The sequence below is a fragment of the Centroberyx gerrardi genome, chromosome 6 (genome assembly GCF_048128805.1).
Source record: "Centroberyx gerrardi isolate f3 chromosome 6, fCenGer3.hap1.cur.20231027, whole genome shotgun sequence".
NCBI lineage: Eukaryota > Metazoa > Chordata > Actinopteri > Beryciformes > Berycidae > Centroberyx > Centroberyx gerrardi.
The window spans coordinates 26,193,299-26,217,619 of NC_136002.1; the positions used below are offsets into that span (position 1 = coordinate 26,193,299).

Consider the following 24,321-nt stretch of genomic DNA (forward strand, 5'->3'; position numbering starts at 1 on the left):
TCATCTTTGTTTTACCGAATTTTGATACTTGTAACCACAAAAGAAGTTGACAGCGCACACACACAAACAGGAAGGGAGTCATAATTCCTAGATGCTTAATCCTAGACCATCCAAACTTCACATGCCTGTTTGAAAAGCGCCTCAAAGTGCACCGGACCACAGCTGGCCATACTGAATAGCACCACCATCATGACAAATGTTTCAAATGACAATATGTCAGGCACCAATTCACCTACAGCTGCAGAACTGTCACCGAACTGTTCTACCTTTGGAGATGAAGAGGTTTTCCAAAATGATGAATCAAGCTTATACTCTGTCAAATAATTTGCTCCATAGGACTGGACCCCACTAATGACCGCTTGCGGCTATATTTTTTCTTTTTTTTGCTGACGTGTTTTTCTTCAGTCTACTAAAACTAAACTCATGCCCACTGGCAGTTGCTATCTTCTCAGAATTCCAAATTTACAGTTAGTGCACAGCCAATATTCAGAAACGATGAACCACAGAGTGATTCATTGATCAGAGAGTGTTGAATTGAGTTTAGAATTTTTTCCACTTGAGGCAAGATTGCTCAATTGGGGATCATTCATTTGAATGCACAATCTTTGGTTGTAGTGGAATGTTAATGATATGAATTTGAGACATTTGAGACAAGTCATTGATCAAGAAATTTTGCAGTACTGACTCTACATGCATATTCTAAATAGCTCAAAGCCCAAGCAGAAACGCTAGTATACCAGTTCAAAGACATAAGTTTCTAGGAGTAGTGACTTCTCTCCTTGCTGTAGATCTGCTTCCTCCAGTGCCACCCTGAGGTTTGCTGTAGCTGCAACACTGTCAGGCTTAAGCTTTGATTATAACACTCTTACCTTGACAATCCTCTTCCAGCAAGGCTAAAGTGTTTGTGTACTGTCTCCTTTTGAAGAGTTCCTTTTCTGCTCAGATCTAAATACCGCATATCTCCATTAAAATAGGCCCTCCTCCTCCTCCTTTCTTTTTCTTCTTTCTCCTTCTCCTCCTCTCTGTTTATCTATTAAGTCAACCTTGATTGTGAGAAATGATCGTGTCTGATCATCAAGGGACCGCCGCTGCCCCCATATCTCACTTCTAAAAAAGGATAAACCTGAAGATTCAATAATCTCCTAAACCTGTGATGGTCTCTCTTTAACATCATCAGTCTTCTATTGTCATCTCACTCCTCTACCTCCTTTCTTTCCCCCCCTCTCGCTCTCTCTCTGTCTCTTTGTCTCTCTCTCTCTCTCTCTGTCTCTCTCTCTCTCCCAGGTCTACATCCCCTGCAGAACAGCTATTGTCCTGGCCAACGAGGAGATAGATTACTGTTATTAGAGGATGATTGTCTCCACAGAGACCAGGATCGGGAATGGATTCCAACCTCAAACTGAGTGTTAACAATCACCTTCATCTTTTAAGTGTCAACCTTGCACACCACCCAAACCCACTTTTTTGTGTTCAAGTCTTTTTTTTTTTTTAAATGGAAAACCATTGTGAGCTATCTATGTGTTTTCAAACACCATCTGCAACCTTAGAAGCTGTGTAACCCCATTCAATACAGATTGGTCCATTTGGGAAGAGTCCAACCTAGCCAGCAGCTAGATGCTAAAACTGAAAACCCTGCCGAGTCCATCCACCACTAGCCAGCGGCCATTTATAGGCTCTGTTGAATTTGGCGTGTCATCTGAAACACACGACTAGTAATTGTGGCAGAGGGAGGAGATACAACAAGCACATGCCTCTGCTGATTCCTGCATGATAAGACTTAGAAAAAAATATCTGAATTTTAAAATGTTATTTGTGTTGAAATACATTTTACTTTGAAATTTTATGATTGATTATGTTGTATTTAAATACTGATAATGCTATAATGTGTCCAAGACACGAAAAGATGTACAGTATTACCAGCACTGCACTTGAAAATCAAAAACGTCCAGGTATGTAATCACTGGTACTCCATCACTGTTAATTCATGTTGTGGGATATTGCATGTGTATAAAAATGTTGTAATTTGCACAAAGTAATAAGCTGCTTTGAATTATTATACTGTAATGGATATCTAATACAGTTGTGGTGTAATGTTTGAATTTATGCAGCTACTGGGAGCATTTATGTAGTTATTCATGGCCCACTTATTAAGCCAGTAATTTGCAGCTAACGCAATGTGATAAAATCACCTTATTTGGTTTGTTCACAGTGTGTTGCATATGCACAGTGCACTAGTTACAATTTTGGCTGAATGACACAGATGACGAGCAGTCTTTTTTTTTCCAATTTGATCTTTATTGTCTTTATTCCTCTGTGCAAAAAGTAATGTGTAGCTTTCTCACAGGTCACATAAAAAAGTGCTATGAAGTTCATTGTAATTCCACAAACGGAGGTTGATACCTTGAGGATTTTAGACACATCATTCTGTCTGGGAGAAGATAGTTTGTGGAGGTGGGATGGATATCTGCCTTTTTTTACGAGCACGACTGTCACACCTGATCATTTAAAGATATTATCCATATTCACAGAACTATGACTCATATATATACACCAACTTCATTAGGTAACATTCCCCTGGGATTATTATACATGACTCTGCACTCTAGAAAGACACACACACAGCCTAAATTCACACAGCCAACATAGAGCCTGTGTGCGCCTCTATCGATTATCTTTGACTTGGTGACTTTTGTCTCAACAAACCGTGATCACACATCTCATCTTGACCAGTTTGAAAGAACAGCTGCATTGCTTACCCGGTGTTACCCAGAGCTGCTGTGTGAGAAGGTTATTGAGTAACTAAAATGGAGAACTACCTAGGAATTTGAGCGATGGTAGGTCACTATATTCTCTTGCGACTGCTGAGCTCACTCACTCAGGCAAAATGTACGAGTCATTCAAACGGTCTTTCACATGTCTTTGGTTTCATCTTTTTTCAGGTGATGTTTTGCAAATGACTGTAATGGTGGGAAAAGCAAAAAAAAAGACAATGTATTTCCAGCCTTGATGTTTTCTCGGTTTCCACCCTTCTCCATCCTTGTTGCCAAATAAATGGATGTGTTTTTTGTCCACACTTCTTATCGGACAATTTTCAGTATTCTGTTCACGTTTGTATCAAAGCAATATTGCTCTAAGTGAAAGACAAGAGCTGATTTTAGGCATCCCACATAAAGCTAATGCCTTGATTTACTGCCATGGATGCTGTAATTTTGTGATCTAAACCTCCTGCATTAGAGCAGATTCTCAGCTATTTAAACCAGTGTATTGTAGCATATGGCAGGTTTTGATCTGCCTTCCCTGCAGCTGAAGAAAATGCATTTATATTCAGGACCATCCTCCTGTGTTTAGCCAAAAGTATCGTGAACACGTCATTTCTTTTTGTATAACACCAAAGCATTCAAAAATGCCTTTTTCCACCTCTCGAAAAGCATAGAGAGGATCACTCTGCATAAATTTCAGGCAAGCACAGTTGTGAGACTGAAGTGGAATGTTTAATCATCCCTCTCATCTGACCCAATGTCATTGTCATTTTACCACTGCCAAAATGAATTGTCTGAATTTATTCTCAAAAGTAAAATTGATGTCTGATACATAGTAACTATTGTGGCATATTTCTTTCATTATTACTAATGATAATAAAACGGTGTCTGTCTAGCCATATGAAAAATGTGGATGAACTGGATGTGCAGTCTGACTACTGATTCTGTCCCATCCCACAGTTATGGAAATGTAGGGCCTTGAGCATCCTTGAGAGCATATTGTGCAGGTACTCTTCCACCAAGTACTTCATACAAAAACTGTTGTTTTTGGTCTGATGGTCTGAGAGTTCGTTCTAATTTTAAATGCGGTTTTCGATTGTAGCCTTACTGTCATTTTCATTCTCCAGTAGGATTGAGACCCCACGTAGGAGGCCACTCGAAGCCCTTAAGAAGAGATTTCCGAGACACCTGAAACATTCTGTTTCCTCGGAGGCCTCAAGTGCATCTATTTTCTATATAATAAGTGCCATAAGAAAGGCTCCATAATTAATGTTTGATAAAATCTTCCACGGTCCAGTAAAAAGATATAAGAATAAGCATTTCTATTTCTAGAAAGTAGGCTTAATTTAATTGAGTCTATTTCAGCAGATTCATTTTTTAAAAAGTTGTAATTGGTTTAATCTTTATATGAAGGGGTTCATTCCAAATTAAAAATTAATTATATATAGTAATAAAATTAATAATTAAAAAAAAACTGATGTCCATTACTCAATATTTAAAATATGTGAATAATTATTCATATGTCACTGTTTGGTATAAGCAAGGGTCTTGTAACTTAAAATTTTAATTTTCCATAGTATTTTTTTAACAAGCATTTTATTTGGGTAGGGGTCCAATTTTTCAAATAGTTGATGTCTCATTTTGGATTGAAACTCTTTATATGTCATCAACCAAACCAAACAAGGTCCTTTTAACTCGATGGAGAAAATTCTCACGGGTTCCTTTTTCATTTATCAATGATCAGTACAGCAGTGGTGTGTTGGTCATTTGATCATTTTGGTTTCTTTTGGTATATTTCAAGCTTCCATACTGCACTTGTTCCACTGAGAAACATGAATACTAACAAATGTCAAAAGGTTGACTTTGTAAACAAACGGGGTGAACAAAATATGGGAAAGACCTAATAATATATGAATACCAAGTACCGAATAAGGACTAGGGCCACCCTTTCCCTTCAGAACAGCTTCAAATATCCTTGAAATGCTGTCATACAAGCCTAATCTGTGTGTAGTGAGATACTGGACCTTTTCTTCAAGAAGGAAAGCCTCCAGTTCTTTGTGATGGAGGAGTATAATTTACTTTGCACTCTGCACTCCAGAACGTCCCATAAAGGTTCAGTGATGTTTAGATCTGGTGACTGGGGAGGCCATGAGAGGCCATTATAGGACCATGCGGAGCAATTGGCCGACCTAATGACTCCCGCAACATGGCTGCCCATACTGTTACAGATCTGCCACCACATTTAACAGTTGGCAACAGACATTGTTGGCTGAAAGTGTCCATTGGCTTTCTCCGAACATAAACCCATCTGGGTGTAGGAAGAAGGGTAAGTGAAGTGAAGACAGTGTGCGGGAGTCTACAGATTTCTACTGTAGGAAGAAGGGCGAAAGACGACTCATCAGACTATAATACTTTTTCCCATTTCTCAGGGGTCCAGGTTTTTGCTCCTCCAAGTTATGTGTCTTTGTGCACTGGCCTTCCAAACGGCAGTCCTGTCATAAATACCAGTTTGGGAAGTTCACAACATAGTTTTTGTTGAGACTATCACAGATGTTGATTCAATTCTGTGGTCGTTTTTGAGGCCGTAGTTTTATGATGTTCAGCAACTATATGAAGAGTCCGTCTATCTATCTGAGCTTAGACTTGTGACCGCTGTTCCTCTTTGCCAATGAAATTTGAAATTTGGCATATGTTGTCAGGATTTTCGACACAGTTCCCCTTGCCACGTGAAATTATTTTGCAGTTTTTGTGAGCATTTTCACCGGCAATTGAGGCACCGACCCAGCCTCTTTGGAATGCTTTTAGTTGCCTCATGTTGCTTTTAAAATTCACATATAAAAGTGGTGATTGTCAGACCTTTTTTAAAGCTGATTTGCCTTTGTGATTGTGATTTAGTTACTTCAAAGTTGGAGTCTTTTTGTGTGTGGCGTTTCTGTTATTTGTCCACCCCCTGGACATTAGCATGAACCGGTATCCTGGTGAATCAGTTGGCTACAGTACACACTTTGTTACTGTGCCATCCTCGGTTTGAGTCTGGCATTGGACCTTTGTCGCATGTCATCTCCTTTTCTCTCCCCAATCTTTCCTGTCTCATCACTGTAAACTATCTAATAAAGGCTAAAATGGCAAAAAAAATAAAAAATAAAAATAACATTAAAAAAAATTGACCTCACCATCTGGCCTTAAAATATATGGCATCGATTGTAAATGTTGCACATGAGACCATCTCAAGAGCAACTTCGAATTCACAGTGTACATTCTGTGTATAGTAATAGTTTGTTTGCCCTTTTTAGTTTCTTATGGGCTCAAAAGGAAATAAACACCTAGAGGGAAGATCCTGGGGACGCATTATTGTCATAGACAGTCAGGATTGGGGGTATGACATGCACAAAGAGGATGTTTTCAACGATTCACCCATGAGACTGCACAAGTCAGAGAGGGATTTCACCATGCACATTGTTACCAACTGGCTGTGATGGCATTGTTTTCTGCTGCTTGTGCTTTCCAGATAAATGCATGCGTAAGCTCAGCCGGGCACTATTTGTACCATGTGCATTTGAAATACATAGTTAATTACATTAATTAGTGAAATACCTCTTAGGTCAGCAGTTGGTATTTTACTTGCTGGCACCGAAGAAAAAAGAAGAAATCTTGTCTTTACCTCTTCCAAGATATTTTCCCACATAATACTACTTGAATTAATCCTTGATGATGAAGCAATTCGGTGACGAAAGCAGCTGATCATTTAGCTGGTATAGGATACTGGAGGACTACATCATAAGAAGTCATAGTCTAGTATGAAGCGATGAGACTTGAATGGCAGATGACACAGGATGCCCTGTTAAAGGGGTCAACACTGTGCATCCAATGCCATGACTTTCCCTGCAGCTGTCTGTCTGGCTGCATGATGTATGATAGAGTGTTCAGGCACACGGAAAAACCAGGACCTGGAAAACAAGTTTAAACAGCATGTACCACCCAGAGAATTTCTGTCAGGCAATTCTATCCAGCCCATATCCAGCTGTTATGATTTGTGAGATACACAAGAAAATGGAATAAAGTGAAGAGTGAAACTTGTACTTGTACCCCGTGCTGAGTCAATTTCCCGTCCTTCCTGTCTTCATTACGCTATTAAGAAATATCGCAGAGGTTTGTTGTTTTTGTTTCCTCATTATTCATCCGTACAGGGCACATGTTAAACAATCATGTAATTCCTGAGGAAGATACACTTGACCTCTGTCAAAGGAGACTGGAGGAAGTGCTTTGAGCACCTTCTCCTCTACGATTTGGACAGCGGGAAATACGGCGCCACGGACATAAGTTTCTGGGTGGAAGCGGAAAGACGGAGGTAGCTGAGGGTTTTCAGAGCTTTGGGACACACCCTTCTCTCTTCACCCCTTCTCTCTTCACCTCTCCTTCTGTACCTTCCTTCCTCTCCTCCAAGCAAATTCTTGGTTGGCAATCTGGGCATGAGAGCGCACCTTCACATCAACAAAGCTTTGTGTATGCATGTGGCAACTATGTTTTCAGTGAGAGAATGTAAAAATAACATAGACAAATTATGTTTTCAGCAGTATCATCTCTTGCATTTCTTCAAATTGTACAACAATGTAGGCTGTGTGTTATTGAGTCTGAGAATGTCATACTGCTGCCTAAATTTAGCTATCACCAGCTCACTGATAATTTGTCCAGATATTGAAACATTACCACTGTATGCCATTTAATTTATTCAAAATAAAAGATTATTTCAGGGAATCAGATGAAGGGAACTTTATTCTTCACCAATGTGCCTCTTACAGTTCATGTTTTTGACATCCGTTTATAATGGAAGTTCACTCTATAATGGATGTAATTTTCAGCACATCTGTGTGTGTAGTTCGGGACACATATTTGGAGTTGGAACATTGTAAGTATTGAGTATGGAATTGTTTGAAGCTGTGTGCTCCCTGAGGAAGACTTTGTAAGTTTTTAACCTGCTCTTTGAATAAGCCAAAGGAATACCTTTTTCTATGAAGAGTTCCTTGGATTATTTTGTTTATCTTATTTTATTCTGTTGCTTTTGAGTCCTGGGTGTAATATCTTTTTAGTTTAACTGAACTGACTGTAGTATAAGCATGAGTGGTAAAGGTCAGCCGACAACATTAGATTGCTTGTTCTTTCTTCCTCTGAATATGTGGAGAAAGCCAAGAAAAAGCTGACAAAATTCTTACTCTCCATCTTTGCTTTTGAAGACAGGTAACCTTTGGCTCTGGAACAGTCAGCGCCAAAGCTTTGACCCCCTGGATGAAGTTATATGATGTGTTGACCTTGTGGGACTCACCGTATTGAACCTGATCCTCTTCAAACCAGCTAGTTTTATTTTTGATCTCTAGCAACGACACTTTGTCCTCTTGGACCAGCAACGATGAGGAGATGTCCTCCGCAGCTTTGGCCTCCTGATTGGCTGAAGGCTTGATTCCTTCGGCTCGGCTGGATAGAGCCTAGATTTCCGTGGCCTTGTGGAGCCGATGACTGATAGGTCCTTTGATGTTAACATCAATACCTTTCCACACCTGAGCAAGGCTTGAGGAAGTTGGAGCCTTGACCTCCTGGGTCAGACTGATTTGAATCTTTACTTTTTGGATCGTGGTACATGGAGACTGTAAAGATGATTGGTGCCTCAATCATGTTGTCCTTGTGGAGTACTCTAGATTTAACAAGGGAAAGGGAAAGGGGAAGATCAATGCATGTAGTACTGTTGTCAGGCCCAGTAGGGAGCATTGCAGTGATATTATTTTCGTCATTACAGTCATGTTTGTATCTTTATGCAGAACACTGGCAGTGCCCAGAATGCAAATCGATGCTTTTACAAAGGCTGATCATTTCATCCTCGATGACCCTCACTCTTCCCCTCCCTCCCAAAGTCCAACAGGAACTGCATTAGCTGTGAATCAACTCAAACCACTGGCTCACATTTATCAAGGCGGCTAAGAGTAAGCCCATGGGGTGGGGAGGAGTCAACCGAAAATCTAGAGATATCTGCCGAGGGAGCGTAGACGCATTTCTCATGAAGTACTTCCTTCTCCAAGTCCAGTAGGAGCTGCATTTGTTCAGAATCACCTCAGAACACAGACTCCCATTTATCAAGGTGATCCAGGATAGGTCCACAGGGTGAGCAGCAGTCAACCATAAATCCAGATATGTCAGATAAGGGAGGCATACACTTCTTGCCAATTACCTCCTAGTCGCATCGATGCGTGTAGTAGTCATAGTCAAAGCAAAGGAGGACATGATGAAGCAGCCTGAATATCCGACTGATCCCTACAAACTCAGCAGTTTGGACCATGCTTGTTGGAGCCTAAAAACCACTGAGCTGGATGGATGGAGTCTCTGCATGCCGGGGCCGGCCGGCTGGATGGTTCAGTGTTTCTTAAAGCCTCGTGCTTAGTCATGATTGGTGCGCCTTCCCTTTGTATGCTGAGCAGTCTGTGCTGGATATCGGATCCCATATGTTGAGAATCCCAAATCCTGGTGTCGATTTTGAGTCTACGTCAAGAGCAGGCTGAAATAAGAGGATCGGGTTAGAGTACTTCTCAACAACCACAGCAGGAATGTGAGAGAGTGGAGCATAAAGGCATCGTTTCTTCACAGGGACTTTTGCGAAATTGCAAGCGAGCCATAATCATCTCCATTAGGCGCATCAATGTGGCTGCATGGTGAAAGAAATGAGAAATCGCATGGAAAGATGTCAACAATACAAAAAATATGCATACTGATATAGAGCTTAATTTAAGATTAAGATGTGGCTATGTGTAAATAAATCTTTCATCAAACACTGGGATGCCCGCCTTACCCCACAGGAGGAGCGGAAACAGCAAGGCCATGTGCTTGTAAAGACTGCCATCTGGTGGCGCCACGTCGTCTTTGCAGTGAAGGAAATGTGTAAAATCAGATATTCATCAAATAACGATCTTCGGGCGGAGCTACAGACAGTGGGTGGAAAGCTGCGTGTCCTGCTCAACACACACCATCTGTCAGAAGTTACAGGCTGATGAAAGAGCTTCATGAGGTGAATGTCAGGACTTGAGTCGCGGTGTAACTGAGCAGAGCGGCAGCCTCTTTTATTGGCGACGGTTAAAGGAGGGTAAGAGATTTTGAGTTTGATAATGAGGGTCTTTCTTTGAAGTTTAAGTTGTTTCTCCACAAGTATTGCATTTATTAGTACAGATTTTAAAAAAAACTGATGGCGGTAGTATCGATGTTTCCCAGCCGTGCACGCATAAGGAAGCTGTGCACATGGTCTGAAAGGAGGAAGGAACCGTCTGGCTGATGCAATATAACTTGAGGCTATCGGAAAGATGTTTTTTTTTCTTCATGGCATGCAGACTTAGAAGTAGCGGGGCGCAAACATCCCCGCTGACCATCCGCTGGGTCGCAGTTAATAAGAGTTTGTAGTTTTTTGGGGATATATTGCAGTAGGTGGCTGAGCGGTGAGCATGGGGCGAAACATTGCCTTTTATAGCGCCACATACTTTAGAGGAGTGTCATTGCCACTAGGAGTGTAACAGCCCGTGTAACTTAGTGCAGCCTAACCCACGCTGTAAATACACGAATAATTGATATAATAATCAATTAATAATCATCAGTAAATTTCGCGTATACCTCAGAATATGATTAGACAAAATGTATTTTGCTGTTGACAGTCATTCAAAATATATTGTACACCCTGAAAATGACAACACATCTGCAAGTAGGCTATATCCAAAATATATTTTGTCCACTCAACATGTATTTCATGTCATGTACATGTACAAATCCTACATTTTTTGGCCAATTTTGTATATTTTGAAAATAGTATAAAGTATGCCCTATATGTAAAATACTGCAACAACAATAATGACAACAATAACTACATTGACAATGTGCACTAAAGTAAACCAAATAAATACTCAACTGTCAATCAATTGTGTAACAAAATTATGATAGATATGGCAGTAACTTATTATTTTAGCCATTAAACGTTACACTGTAGGCCTGTACCTCTATTATTAGGCTGATGTTTAGGAATAACTTCAGCCATTTGTAGGCTAAAAACGCCAAACAAATAAAATCCCAGTATATTTTATGCCATTCCCATCAAGTTCAATAAAGAAAGATTAGGTATCAGTAGCAAAGTTGACATATCTAGTAATAATTCAGGCTAAAGAGACCAACCTTAATTTCCCTCGGTTTTGTTCAATACATCTGTATTTTTAGAGAGAAAACCATTGAAGAAAACAAACAAAACACATTCCCTCAGTCAAAGCACAGCACCCAGTCCAAATAATAAAACAGGCACACTCCTCTGGCTTCCCTCCAACTACTGACCTGTCAAACAGATTCAGTGTGAATCTGGTCTCCAGTAGCTTTTTATGTTTTATTCCCAAGCATTACAAAAACCGACAGAATTCACAAACTCAAGCACAAACTTGAAAAATGGTCTCATAATTAAAAGCTGACCAGAGGATAAACATAAATATACATATTCAAAAGTTGTTACATTTTTTAGTGTATATCCTAATAATGTGGTGTAGCAGTTGAAAATAGATGTTCATCAGAATTCAAACCATAAGGGCATCACTGCGTTCAGGATTCATCAGGTGGTCTGATAGAGACTAGATGGGGGGGGCTGATGTTCCCGACTCCTGAATCGCATCCCACCCAAGATTTGGTGGAGCGATTCAGAGAATAATGAATGGTAACGGAATGGCCGTTCAGTCTGAATATCAGGCTAGACCTTGCCCTCTCTAGCATCTAATTTAGTTTTGATTATCTGGTGTCGTCCGCCTTGCCTTCTCTCATGTGTCAAACATTCAGCCTGCAGTGACACTTCTTCCTCCATTACAGTTATACAAAAACCAAACACATTTCCAAAAACTGCTCTGAGAGGCATATTTAGTGAACTCCATGGCCTTTTTCCAATTGCAGAGCAGCTAGTGTTTTGCCAGCCAGGCTGCGCTTCTGGCCTATGCTTCGCAATATTGAAACAATGGTACACAGTGCCTCTGAGGAGCTTTTATTGTGAAAGGTTGGAAGTAGGGTTAGACTGCTACATTGGGCCGATATCGGTCTTTCTTTCAATAATAATTGATTATTGGCCATTCAGTGTTTCCCACTGCTGATATGATGGAGATTACTTGACAAGCTTAAGGGCTGTCAGCCTGTAAAATCTGCTTTGAAACAGGCCTCACCCTGCTATCCAACCTAACAATTTCATTAGCATTGGTTTTAATGAAGCGTATTTAGTGTTTAGTAATGTTCTAAATGCTGTTTCAGAAGCTTTTACACCCTGCAAAGAATACAACTGTGGGGCAAACACTGAATCCTTGTAATTTTAGGGAGAGTTTTTGACATGAAAATGCTTAAAATCATAAATACAGAATATTGGCGCAAAATATCGGCTATTGACAGCTTCAATCCACAAATATTGGTATCGGTATCAGGCTTCAAACACACATAGCAGTCGAACCCTAGTTCAAAGTATGGGTATTTAGTGTCTGTGAAAGTGTCATTTTTAGTCATTGGCTGTGCAGTGACCACAGTAAAATATTTTGCATCTTAACAGTAGAAATCTGCAATGATCAGTGTTCATTTTGTGTGCTCCATGTTCTCCTTTGAGTTCACACTGGAAATAAACAACTATTAGGTCTCTGTCTGATTGGGAAAAAACAAACATGTTTCAGGTCCACTTGCCACCTGTGGGTAAGTTAGAAAATAAAATAATAAATCAGACAGCCTGACAGCTTAGCCAATTGGACACAAAATTGCATGACACATTTGGATGCCTGTTGCATTTTAAATATGCTAACTAAATGTGAATTGCATATTTTGTTTTTTCACTGTGAGGTTCAATATGGGCACAGTGCCAACCGGGGATGGGACTCTTAATATGAGACCAAGGACTGTTTCTGCAAATCAGGGACATCTGGTCACCCAAATTATGAGCAGGTGCATTATGGTAAAATGTGGAGAACAAGTTACTCTTCAATGACTAAACACATGCACAGACACTCACACACACACTTTTTTAAAGATATAGTCTGCAGGAAACCAAACAGAAATCATCTGATAAGCGGAAAGCTTCGATATAGATACTGCAGTCGGTGTCACTGTGACATTGGCTTTGGATTTAACCTAAACTCTCTGACTACAAAGCATGAGGCAGCTATGTACACACTAAATCAGTGCGGAGCATGCAAGGTCATGTAAGCTGTGTTCAAGCTCTAACAAGGGAACTGTTTTTGACACCGCACCTGGCTTTATGTAGAGTTGTCAACATCTCACTGCGTCTCCAACTTGGATGGTACTATTATTGGCTGTATGTGTTAAGCCCTGCATGGTTTTGGTTATGCACGCTGAATATATGAATGACAATTAAGAACAGGGTTTGACTGATGTGGGCTTTTGAAGGCCAGTGCCGATACCGACATATTTTGATTTGAAGCTGATATTTTGTGTCAATATACAATATCTTTAAATGTGACAATTTTCATGCAAAAAAAAAAAAATCTTAGTATTCAGTGTTTTCCTCAATATTTTCATCTTGTCAGGGTGGAAAAGCCTCTGAAACAACATTTAGATCACAGGATGCTACTGGAGATCAGTGGAGAAAATGTTAAAACTCTCCATAATATAATGATAATAATAATAATAATAATAATAATAATAAAACCATGCATACTTGCCTGGAATCTGATCAAAATGTCATATTAGAAATTCAATTCAGATTAAGGCTTTCTCCTAGAACACCAATGTAGTATTGATCAATTATACAATAAATGTGTAATCAAACAAACTGCATTATATGAGAGCTGGACAACGCTGACTGGCCCATATCCGATTTTTAATAAAAGGCCAATTATTGGGCCAATATATCAGTGTAACCATAATTAAAACATAAGACACACGCGTAATGTCCCAGATTTGTTTATCATAGTCTGAGCTTCTCCACCACATGTACATGATGTCTGCCTGTCTCATCCTGAAGTGGAAAGGGTAGTTCTCTATATAACTAAATATTTTTCTATCTATTCCAGAGGGACCAAGAAACACTGCCAAAATTGTAAAAAAAAGTTAAAATAGGGTGTGTTCAAGATCTCCCTCGATAATCTGAGCCTCCCATCTGTGAAGGTGTGAACATCTCATACCCAGCAAAGTAGTAGAGGAACTACAGTAAAAGCTGTTGTTCCTTTCCGTGATCTGTGATGGGTGGTAGGGCTGAACAATTAATCGAAATTTTATCGAAATCGCAATATGGCCTACTGCAATTTTCAAATCGCAGGAGGCGCAATATTTGTAAAGGCGAAATGTGTGTCAAAATACCATTTTAAATTAAATATTGTCATGCTGCAGAGATGTCCTGGCCTACACATCATATTCTACAGACTTAAGAAAACATCTTTGTTTGGTACAGATCCCCGCAAAAATCGCGTGTTTTTCAATGAAAATGAGAATAATGACGTAAAAATGATCATTCCCTCTAATATCGCAAATCATATCGCAATTGCAATATCAGTCAAAATAATCGCAATTAGATATTTTTTCAAAATCGTTCAGCCCTAATGGGTGGGTGTTGTTGTTTAGTGCTGTGCTTCGTAGCTTAGCTTTTGTGTGGCAAGGTCAGCCCCGGCCCCGGAGGTGTTCACAGGGCCACAATCCAGGGAAAGGTCTCGTGGCTCGTGCAAGCTGTCTGTTTTATGATCGCTCTCACATGGCACTTTGTTTGCTCCGTGCCCAGTTACACCACCACAAGGGCAGACGGGCTTTTTGTGGTGCGGCTTAGATACCCTTCACAGGACAAGTAGGACCTCAGCTGATCTCTCAGTTTGGGCTATCTGCTATCGACTTCTTTCAAATTCAGGCTGAAAATGGAACGCAGGGAAAATTGTACTGATACTTTTGTTCAAATTGATGTTTATTGTTTACAAAATTGTATGCTCCAGTCCTATGAGATCTTGGATGCTGTGTTTCCCCAGTCACAGGTGGTTCTGCAGGTGTGGAACATCTGTCTGACTACTGTATGTCATGGATTTAACGTTATGCAGCATCATTTGAATTCAGATGCACACGCAGGTCCAATGTTTATGCTTGACTGAGTGTAAATCATGAGAGAACTATATTTTGAGGATATAATTGTCTATTTGACCTGAAGTTACATAGAAAGAGTCAATTAAAAGGTATTTTTTGTTTGAGCCAGATATTTCACAATGCCCAGCAGGTCAATAATTGGCATCCATTGAGAACAAAGATAAACAAACCAGGCTCACTAACATCCCAGCCCACTTGCTTGTGACTTGAGGTGAAATTGATTTAAATTGGAATTCAAATATATTTTTCTACACCGTCTTGAAGTCTGAAGTTGAAATAAATATGGCTCTGCTGTGTGCCTTTTCCGAGTGTATAAACAAACATAATGTCGCCGCTACAGTAATAGACTTCTGAAGGAGCAACTGTATTTTGGCTTAGCCCAAATAGTGAAGCGCATGTGACTAACTGCCATTCCGAATTTACACACGTCCCCCTCGGTGTCACCACCAGGTGTCGAGTCAGCCGATTGGACGAGACGAGGGCAGGGCCTTTCTCTGCCCACCCTCCTATTTTAGCTCGGCCACCGCATGTCACCTCATGAGAGCATGTGCGTGCGATGCCTCTGTGTTGAGTCCTGAACCATCGGCTGTTCTTGCCCCTTTCACCCTGGCTGCAAAGTGACAAATGTTCTCCCTTGCACAACATCTAAGGACATTATTTTTCCACGCCCCACTTCTGTTCACTTTCCAATAGACATAAGCAGGACACATTATGTTGCAGCTGCAATTGTTGGTCTGTGGTTTTGGTGCAGTGTCTAGTGCAGGCAGTGGCTTAGTGCACACGTCAGCTCACCAAGGTTGTTTTGGCTTTGTGTGGTACAGTTTGTTTATACCTAAAGATCGCTCTAATCACACTTTCAGCCAAATGAAATATCTGGCTCCAACTACCCAGGTCATCATAACCTAGACAGAGAATGCATCACTGTCAAACTTGGCACATAAAATACAGAATTTGGCTGATTTTGTCCTTGAATGTTGTCTTCTCTGAGCGATAAGCTGTATACAGACCAAAAATCCCTCAAATATTCCTCTTTTTTTACTCTGCCTCCACTTATTCACAAAGCACCTCAGAGTGCTGACTCGGGATCAAGTTCCTCCTATCTGTCTTATCTCATTTGATTATCATTTCCACGATAGGGCTGATTCTAGATCAGCACCCCAAAGACAAAGACAAATGGGGTCTTGGTTTGTATTCTTCGAGTTTATGAAAAACACCTTTATTCTTACTGCAAGAGGAAGAAAATTTAGAAGCAGGTCATATTTTTATAGATGTCTATTCATGATTTATCACAGCTGTGACTATAGTGAGTGCAGCCTGCCAGAGAGGGCCGGGCTTGGGCTTGGGGGGGTTGAAGAGGAGAAGCAGTGCGCATGTCTGTCGTCACAGCTGCTCTGAGTCCCTAGGCCATGTGATGTGTCACCAGTCTATTTGTGAGCAGCAGCCACCTGAATGGGTTGTGCTCTGAGGCGTCTGAATCGACTAGTTAACTTCTCTCCCAACTGTACTTCTATTCGTCTTTAACGTGACTGGAAATTAGCCTAAACTATGGAGAAAGTTGTTGAGTGGGATTTATAATTTGGAAGGAGAGCAATTGTGTGCATCAGTGAAGAAAGAAGATCTGTTTGTTTGGTGGATTGAAAGTTAACGTGAGTACTTGAACTCAAACCACTCATCTTTTTCATTGAATGACTGGGTCACATTGGCCTGTAGGAATGAATGTCATTGTTGAGTAGATCGATGGCTGTCACTGCTGTAATGTTTTAGCCGAGGCTTTGAAAGTGGATATTTGATCAGGTTAAAGATTGATTGTTTGCCAGGTTTTTGGCCCGCATGATATTGACAAAATACTGTGTCACAATGTGATTATTTCGACAGATATTGCAGTTATGAAATGGCTGGCAACATCACTTTGAAACGTTGGTTTCAAGTTTGCACTATGTCTTGACACATTTTCAGTGACTCTATAAAGGTGATTGTGTTTGGTTCTGAATACTCTGATCATCAATCAATGAATATCCTCTTGTTATACGTGAATTCTGGGCCCGAGGTTGACATGTCAGTCAGATGCTGCTTGCTGTACCTTTTTGTCTCTTCGATTATGGGTATTATAAAAATGAATTTGAAATGTCCATTATTGCAGCTTTTGCAAAATAGATATTGCCTCCTTTCATATTACAATATAAACTGAAGATGTTCAGTTGACTTTATTTGGCATTTCCCCTGTCAAACCTGAGGGTTCTTCTGAAGGGACAAATGTCAGCAACCATGTTATATTTCAAGTGCACTTATCCATATTGGGGATAACCATAGGAGGAGTGTGTCTTGTGGCATCCCATCTTAATAGGGCTCAAGAAATAGGAGCAGGCTTCATGTTTGAGTTATAGTGAGCAGGGTGTATACCGTATGTCTCCGAGCCGCCTGCCCTCTAATTATCTTCCCTAGGGAATATGTTGTTATTTCCTTTGTCCGTATCTGTACAGTAGTAATATCTTGAGTTCTGGCTTCCTTCAGTTGAAGAAAATGCTTTTCTTCTTGTTTGTTTGTGACATTAAAGGGGCATTAAGTAATCTATGACTTCTATCAACCTCTATTGGCAAGCAGTAGGAATAGCAACAACATTAACAGCTCTCTGGCACAGCACCAACGTGCCATCACTTCCACCCCCTTGAACTATAGTGACCTGTAATTGACACAAACAATGAAGTCACATTGTCACAACAGATCCAACATAATCGTCCATCACAATGTAAAATACCCTAATGATGCTGCTTTTTCATTTGAGTTTTTGGCTTAAGAGTGAAATGTCTGGCACCATCCTCCATTACTGAGCAGTTTAAAATGTGAGTAGGTCTAGCGGAGGAGATTGGGAGCTTTTGTTCCAAAACGGGCAAGAAAGTGAGTTTCAAAAGCCAGAAATCTCAGCACCCGGATAAGTAATAAGCCATTGGTATCGATCAACAACCCTACCAACCCCCTGCAGATATACTGTGGTCATTTTGTGCTATTGGACAGTAAAAATTGTACTTATTGCTCCTTTAAATAACTGTTTTGCTCTTTGTCATACAGAGTTGTTTACTTTAATAATTCTTGTCTTGTTTTGGCAACAGGTGAGTTCTCCTCTCTAGTGCTTTCAGAGCAGAGTGAGTGCCAGGATGATTCTGGCGACCCTGAAAGGCATCGGGAAGCAGCTTCTGCGGGTGAAGGTTGTGGACTGTAACACCGAGGAGTCCCGCTTGTCCCGATGCCTCAACACATTCGACCTGGTGGCGTTGGGCGTGGGCAGCACGTTGGGCGCTGGCGTCTATGTGCTGGCCGGTGCGGTGGCCCGGGACAATTCTGGACCCGCCATCGTCCTCTCCTTCCTCATTGCCGCCCTGGCCTCCGTCCTGGCCGGTCTGTGCTATGCTGAGTTTGGAGCCCGTGTCCCCAAAACTGGCTCCGCTTACCTCTACAGTTATGTGACCGTTGGAGAACTCTGGGCCTTCATCACAGGCTGGAACCTCATCCTCTCTTATATCATTGGTGAGACACTTCAAATTAAGGAAGGAAAGGAGTGATTTACGGCTGCTACGGCAGATATCATTGCATGATTTACTTATTATTACTCTTTCCCCCACATAGGAACTTCTAGCGTGGCCAGAGCCTGGAGCGCAACATTTGATGAGCTGATTGGAAGGCACATCGAGGAATTCTGCAGGAACTACATGACAATGAATGCCCCAGGGGTGCTGGCAGAGTATCCAGACATATTTGCTGTCTTCATCATCATCACTCTGACAGGTCAGGCGCAGCTCCGGCATATTTCTCTTTCATGTTTATCTCTCATACATTGTGATATTAATCGGCTTAGTCTCTTTCTGGTTTCATCTTTCACACTCTCTTTCTCAACGTCCTGCAGGACTACTGGCGTTTGGGGTGAAGGAGTCAGCCATGGTTAATAAAGTATTCACCTGCATCAATGTGCTGGTGCTGATGTTTGTGATCATCTCAGGCTTGGTCAAAGGAAGCCTTAAAAACTGGCATCTGAACCCTGAAGAAATCATCAATGCCATCACCAACTCAAGCCTTAAGTGAGTGTCTGAAATGGAAAACTTGTTCCCCAAATTTGCTATAAGGCTGATAATCTGCTGTAGTATTCTCTAAACGACTTTTGTCCTCCTTTTCCTTCCAGTGTGTCTGAGCCCATACCATCAGACAAAAGTCTCGGTGTGGGCGGCTTCATGCCTTTTGGCTTCAGTGGAGTCCTCTCTGGTGCTGCCACCTGCTTTTACGCCTTCGTAGGGTTTGACTGCATTGCCACTACAGGTGAGAGGAAATACTGATTGTTTTCTCTATATATTCCTCTTCAACTGCTCATTAACGCATATGATCCTCATCCTCTGACATCTCCGTTTCCCCCCCAGGAGAGGAAGTGAAGAATCCCCAGAGGGCCATTCCTATTGGGATTGTGGCCTCCCTCCTTATCTGCTTTGTGGCGTACTTTGGTGTGTCTGCGGCCCTCACTATGATGATGCCTTACTACATGCTGGACAAGAACAGCCCCCTGCCTGTGGCCTTTAAGCATGTGGGCTGGGAGGGAGCCACTTATGCCGTGGCCATTGGCTCTCTGTGTGCCTTGTCGACCAGGTAAGAGGGCTCCCTGCTGCCTCTCAGCATGACAGTCGCAGAAGACTTTTCCAAGTTCTTTACCATGTTGTAATCGTTCAGCATGCATTTTCAGGAGTGAATCGTCCATGTACAGTACATTGAATATAGAATCTTCTCCTGGCTAATTCCATACTTCACCTAAAAGTGGAAATTTAACCTGAAACCAAATTCACATAAAATCACATGGACAGTTTATTCAAGACTTGTGGACTTAAAGTCTCTCCCAAAACTAGGTTCTCCATTCTGGAGGTCTTCCATTGCAGTGAATGTGAGATTGACATTGTAGACACAGTGACAATACCCATGGTGATTTTAGATGTGGGCACATTATCTGGTTTACAACTGTTAGTTCTGCAATGAATTCAATTTGCATGTGAAAGCTCAAACAAATTTTCTGTGAATCCAAAAGAAAAAATCATTCTTCAATTCATTGTCATCATTGGTTTCATTGCCATAGATTAGAAGTTTGGTTCACTGGTTTCTAGCTATAGAAGAAAGTTGTTAATGTACACAAATATTGATTCAACTGTCTATAATCATCAAACTAACGTAAACTGTATTTTAGGGTGCTTTTTTGCTTCTAGGGGTGTGAATTTTATTTATCCTGATACCTGTCCCCTGCTGTATTTCTAATGGTGTGCATTCACTTGCACGGCATGGTTTTCTCTCTCTCCCCTACTAGCTTACTAGGCTCCATGTTCCCAATGCCCAGAGTGATCTGGGCCATGGCAGAGGACGGCCTGCTCTTCAAATGTTTGGCTAAAATCAGCCCACGAACCAAAACCCCCCTAACAGCTACAGTAACATCAGGCGTTGTCGCAGGTGAGGTCAGCTCCTAAACCCACTAACTGGTTGGCTTTCCTCTCAGAACCCTACAGGACGCTCTTGCCACACATGGCCTCAACACTCAACACACATTGAGCCCTCAGCCGCCAATCAAAACCAATATGGACACATGCGGTGTAGCCCTGCAAATTCAATATTTTTCACTCCAGTCGAGTCCATTGGGATATTGGGCTGAGAAGGGCAGCAGTTCAGGCCTTGTGTGAAGCCAGAGTTCACCAGTATATATTTAAGTGATAAATCTCTGCCTCCTCCTTCACCCTCGGCCTAGTCTCCTTGGCTCCATGTTTCCACTGCCACGCATTATCTTTGCTATGGCTCGCGACGGTCTGCTCTTCTCGTTTCTGGCGCGTGTCAGCGAGAGGAAGACGCCCATCATCTCCACCATGGTGGCAGGGCTCATGTCTGGTAGGTGGTCGAGAAATGGCCGATGGCAACAGTGCCCACTTGTGGAAGGAGGATGGTGGCAATTTCACATAGGGTTGTAAATAAATGGAAAATGAAAATTGTTTGTTTTGTTAGAATGAATTATCATCTTATGAAATGGATACAATATCTGCACTGTAATTTGGTGAATGTGTTCTGTGCATTTTAGTTATCTGTGCAGCAAATTCATAACCTGGATTAGTTTTAAGGACTGTATCATATTGCTGACGTTCTGTATTTTTCTGCAGCGGTGATGGCCTTCCTGTTTGACCTGAAGGACCTAGTGGACCTGATGTCCATCGGCACTCTGCTGGCCTACACACTGGTGGCTGCCTGTGTGCTGGTCCTCAGGTAGTCTCCCAACACTCAGTCTCTATATCTGACCTAAGGCTGAGGACACAGTAGAGGGTTATCAAGCAGATTAACACTTAACTTAATTTAACACTTTAATCTCGACAATTCGGAAGGGAATCGCCAATTAGAGGCTTGGTCACTCCAGATTATCTGGTAGTTTGAAGGGTTTACAGATTCAGTCTTAACCACACTGCTCGACTCGCACACTGAGCCGCCCCGATCATATCAAACATGTTTGATATTTACGACTCCACTTCTGGAGGGATCCTGAAGTGTGGGGATGACAGATTCAGTCAAGAGTGGATTCCACCTATAGCCATGAGAGTCAAGTTTACAGTGAGTTGAGGCAGAAAACAGTTATATTAAAAAGTTATGTTAATTATCATGCAGAGATAATAACTAGTTACTAGCACAACTACCACTGTCTTTTTTCACATAAAGCCTACTGACCTCCAGCTCTCTGAGAAGTGTACAGTCCATCCATTTTCAAAATAAGTCAGGATTTTAAAAGTGTTCTAGTGTGTCCCCAGCCTTACTGCACAGCAATCCTAGCAGTCCTCCAGTGTCTTTGTCTGGTGTTGACTGTCAGTCTTGTGGTCTGAAGGTACCAGCCGGAGCAGCCCAGCATGGCCTATGAGATGGCCAACACGCAAGACGAACCAGACATTGCGGAGCCCTTTAACGAAGGAACGGTTGGCTTCTTGCCAGAGCCGGACGATGAGTTCACCATCAAGAACCTTCTTTCCCCTCAAAACACAGAACCTTCCCCGCTGTCCGGTTTCACCGTCAACATCTGTACCAGCACACTTGGTGAGACACACACACACACACACACACACGGCTCAGGACATACTGAATGAAAATGCATTACCTCCGCTGAAGAATTGACCCGCTTATCGGAACAGCGTGGTATCTGTTTTGCCCTCTCTTTACTCTGTCTCTTTCCCCTCCAGGTGTTTTGGTCTGTGTCTTCTGTGTTGTTGCTGTTCAAGGAGGATTGGCGCCCTGGTCAGTGTCCCTCCTCAGTATCATCATGGTGATCTGTCTGGTCATCACCTTTATTATATGGAAACAGCCAGAGAGCAAGGCCAAGCTTGCCTTCAAGGTAGAGTTTTGTTCTGCTTTTTCACACAGGCTTCTGTTGTAGTGATGCATATGGTGTTGTCAGGATGTGATAAACGCGATGCGGAAATTGCATTGCAGAACTCAATAACCCATCTGTCGACCTGAGAGTTTCACAAAAGAGCCGAGAAGAGCCTGCAATTTTATTGCTGTGGTCTGAAGGCTGTAAAATCAAATGAACAAAGCAAACATCAACAAGCAGTCAGCTAAAAGGGAAGATTTGCACTGCAAACCCAATTAACACCCATAGCTTGTTAAGGTCAACCGATCAAAACTGAGGAAATATACTGGGCTCACAGCAAACTGACAGCAGTATGGCAGTATAATGAGAGCAAAAACAAGTTATCCGGTAGATGAAAGTTTATAAAAATGACTTCAAAAATGAGGACTGTGGCAAAAGAAGACATAGAGTTTGCCAATTGTCTTTTTTCAGGGAGGTTTTTCCAAAGTTTAGGAGCTCTAATGGTAAATGTAGTGTGGAACTGCTGGAAATGTGTTGATAAGGTCGCACTGCAGTATGTCCTCATGAAGTATTGGCAAATTGTCCTTGATTTATTTGCTCGCTTGGTTTTCAGTTTTGTGCATGATTGATTTATAGTCATGATTTTGAGACATTTCCCTGCAACATTTACCTCCCCCATTCAACCATTATTTATGAGCCCTGCCCCACCCATCACTTTTAAGTAAAATATATATTTTCCTGATGTGTGAGGTTGTAATTTCACAACTCAAACAAATTAAATGCATCTCTCCTCACAGGTTCCCCTGCTGCCCTTCCTCCCGGTCGCCAGCATGTTTATCAATGTCTATCTGATGATGCAGCTGGACAGAGGCACCTGGATGCGCTTTGCCATCTGGATGGTCCTAGGTACATTTAATTTCATTTCATCTTCGACTAACAATACCTGAAAGCCTGACCTCAATTTAGTTTAATTTTGAGTAATTCTAAAGTGGTAATGCAAAATGTTTGGTTATAACATTTGGTTGTGAAGGGAAATGAATGTCTTTACATTAATGTTTCTACACTATTTCTAGGTTTTATTATCTACTTTAGCTACGGTATTCGCAACAGTGCAGAGGCAGCGTTGAACAGGTCCAGTCCCGACAGTTACAAACCAGCCTGCACACTCAATAGACAGCCCATGGCCATCGAGAAAGAGGCCTTCCTGCACAACGGACTGAGTGCCACAGGAGACGACGATGACGATTCCTAAGGAAACAGGAGGTTCAGTAATCCTCTCTGGGTCTCTTCTTAAAAGTTCAGCATTCACACCTGTTAGATTCTCAGAAATGGCTATAAATCCAGGAGACTTATGGAGTTTTTGTGGCACTCCTCCAACCGGAGAAATCAGTTTCCTCACCAGTGCCAGAAATTTTACCTAATTTGGCTGCTAACATCCAGATAAGTATCGCTAAGTAGATCATTTAAAAATGCAATAAGACAAATCTCTGCCATAACCCTGAAAAACAAACTTTATATGAGATAACTGTCTAGCTAAAAGTCATTTTGTGTGTTTTGCACTTTGATATGATCAAAGTACCACTGAATGATAGGCAAGGCACAAATAGTAGTTTTAACAAAATTTTGCCCAGGAATATCTATTGTACATTCAAACAATTTTTTGTTTGATTCCATTTTTACTTTCATTCAAAGTGTATCAATATGATGAGCCTCATTTGTCTTTTTTTGTACAAACTTATTTCATCTTAAAATCTTTTCTTTTATGTTTATGAAAATTCTAGCTTGTTCAACATGTTCAAATGTTGATCTTTTTTTCTGCTGAAACTATAGATGCTAAGAGGTTAAGAGGCACACAGAATTGAAAAACTCCACTTTTAGTAAAAAGGCCATTTGCAAAAGACGCATTATGAATCTCAAAGCATTTTTATTTTTGTTTATTTTTAAATGAACGAGGCTCATCATTTCCTTCGAAAATATACCTAACAGCCAGGAGGCACAGTGCTGGTTGCTGTGTCCAAATCCATGGGAGATTATTCTCTAATCTTCACCCCGGTTTTCAGCATTATAATGAATTGACAAGAACTGAATAACTTTTACCTCAAT

At 41.3% G+C, this 24,321-nt stretch overlaps 2 protein-coding genes across 2 annotated transcripts in view; both read left to right on the forward strand.

The window, feature by feature from the left end:
- The window catches only part of LOC139931264 (1,4-alpha-glucan-branching enzyme), a 71,652-nt gene extending 68,574 nt beyond the window's left edge, over positions 1-3,078 (forward strand). Inside the window, exon 16 of the mRNA XM_071924727.2 lies at positions 1,285-3,078. Coding sequence (XP_071780828.2) covers positions 1,285-1,347 — 63 coding nt within the window. The 3' untranslated portion in view covers positions 1,348-3,078. The remainder of the gene's footprint in view (positions 1-1,284) is intronic.
- A 14,898-nt stretch (positions 3,079-17,976) lies between these two features.
- LOC139931266 (high affinity cationic amino acid transporter 1) lies at positions 17,977-24,018 on the forward strand. Its single transcript, XM_071924729.2, has 11 exons — positions 17,977-18,386; positions 18,486-18,644; positions 18,763-18,934; positions 19,036-19,169; positions 19,268-19,490; positions 20,194-20,333; positions 21,029-21,131; positions 21,739-21,944; positions 22,088-22,239; positions 23,016-23,124; positions 23,292-24,018. Exons 1-11 carry the CDS (start codon positions 18,017-18,019, stop codon positions 23,468-23,470), a joined length of 1,947 nt encoding a protein of 648 aa, XP_071780830.2. The 5' UTR covers positions 17,977-18,016; the 3' UTR covers positions 23,471-24,018.
- The last annotated feature ends 303 nt before the right edge of the window (positions 24,019-24,321 follow it).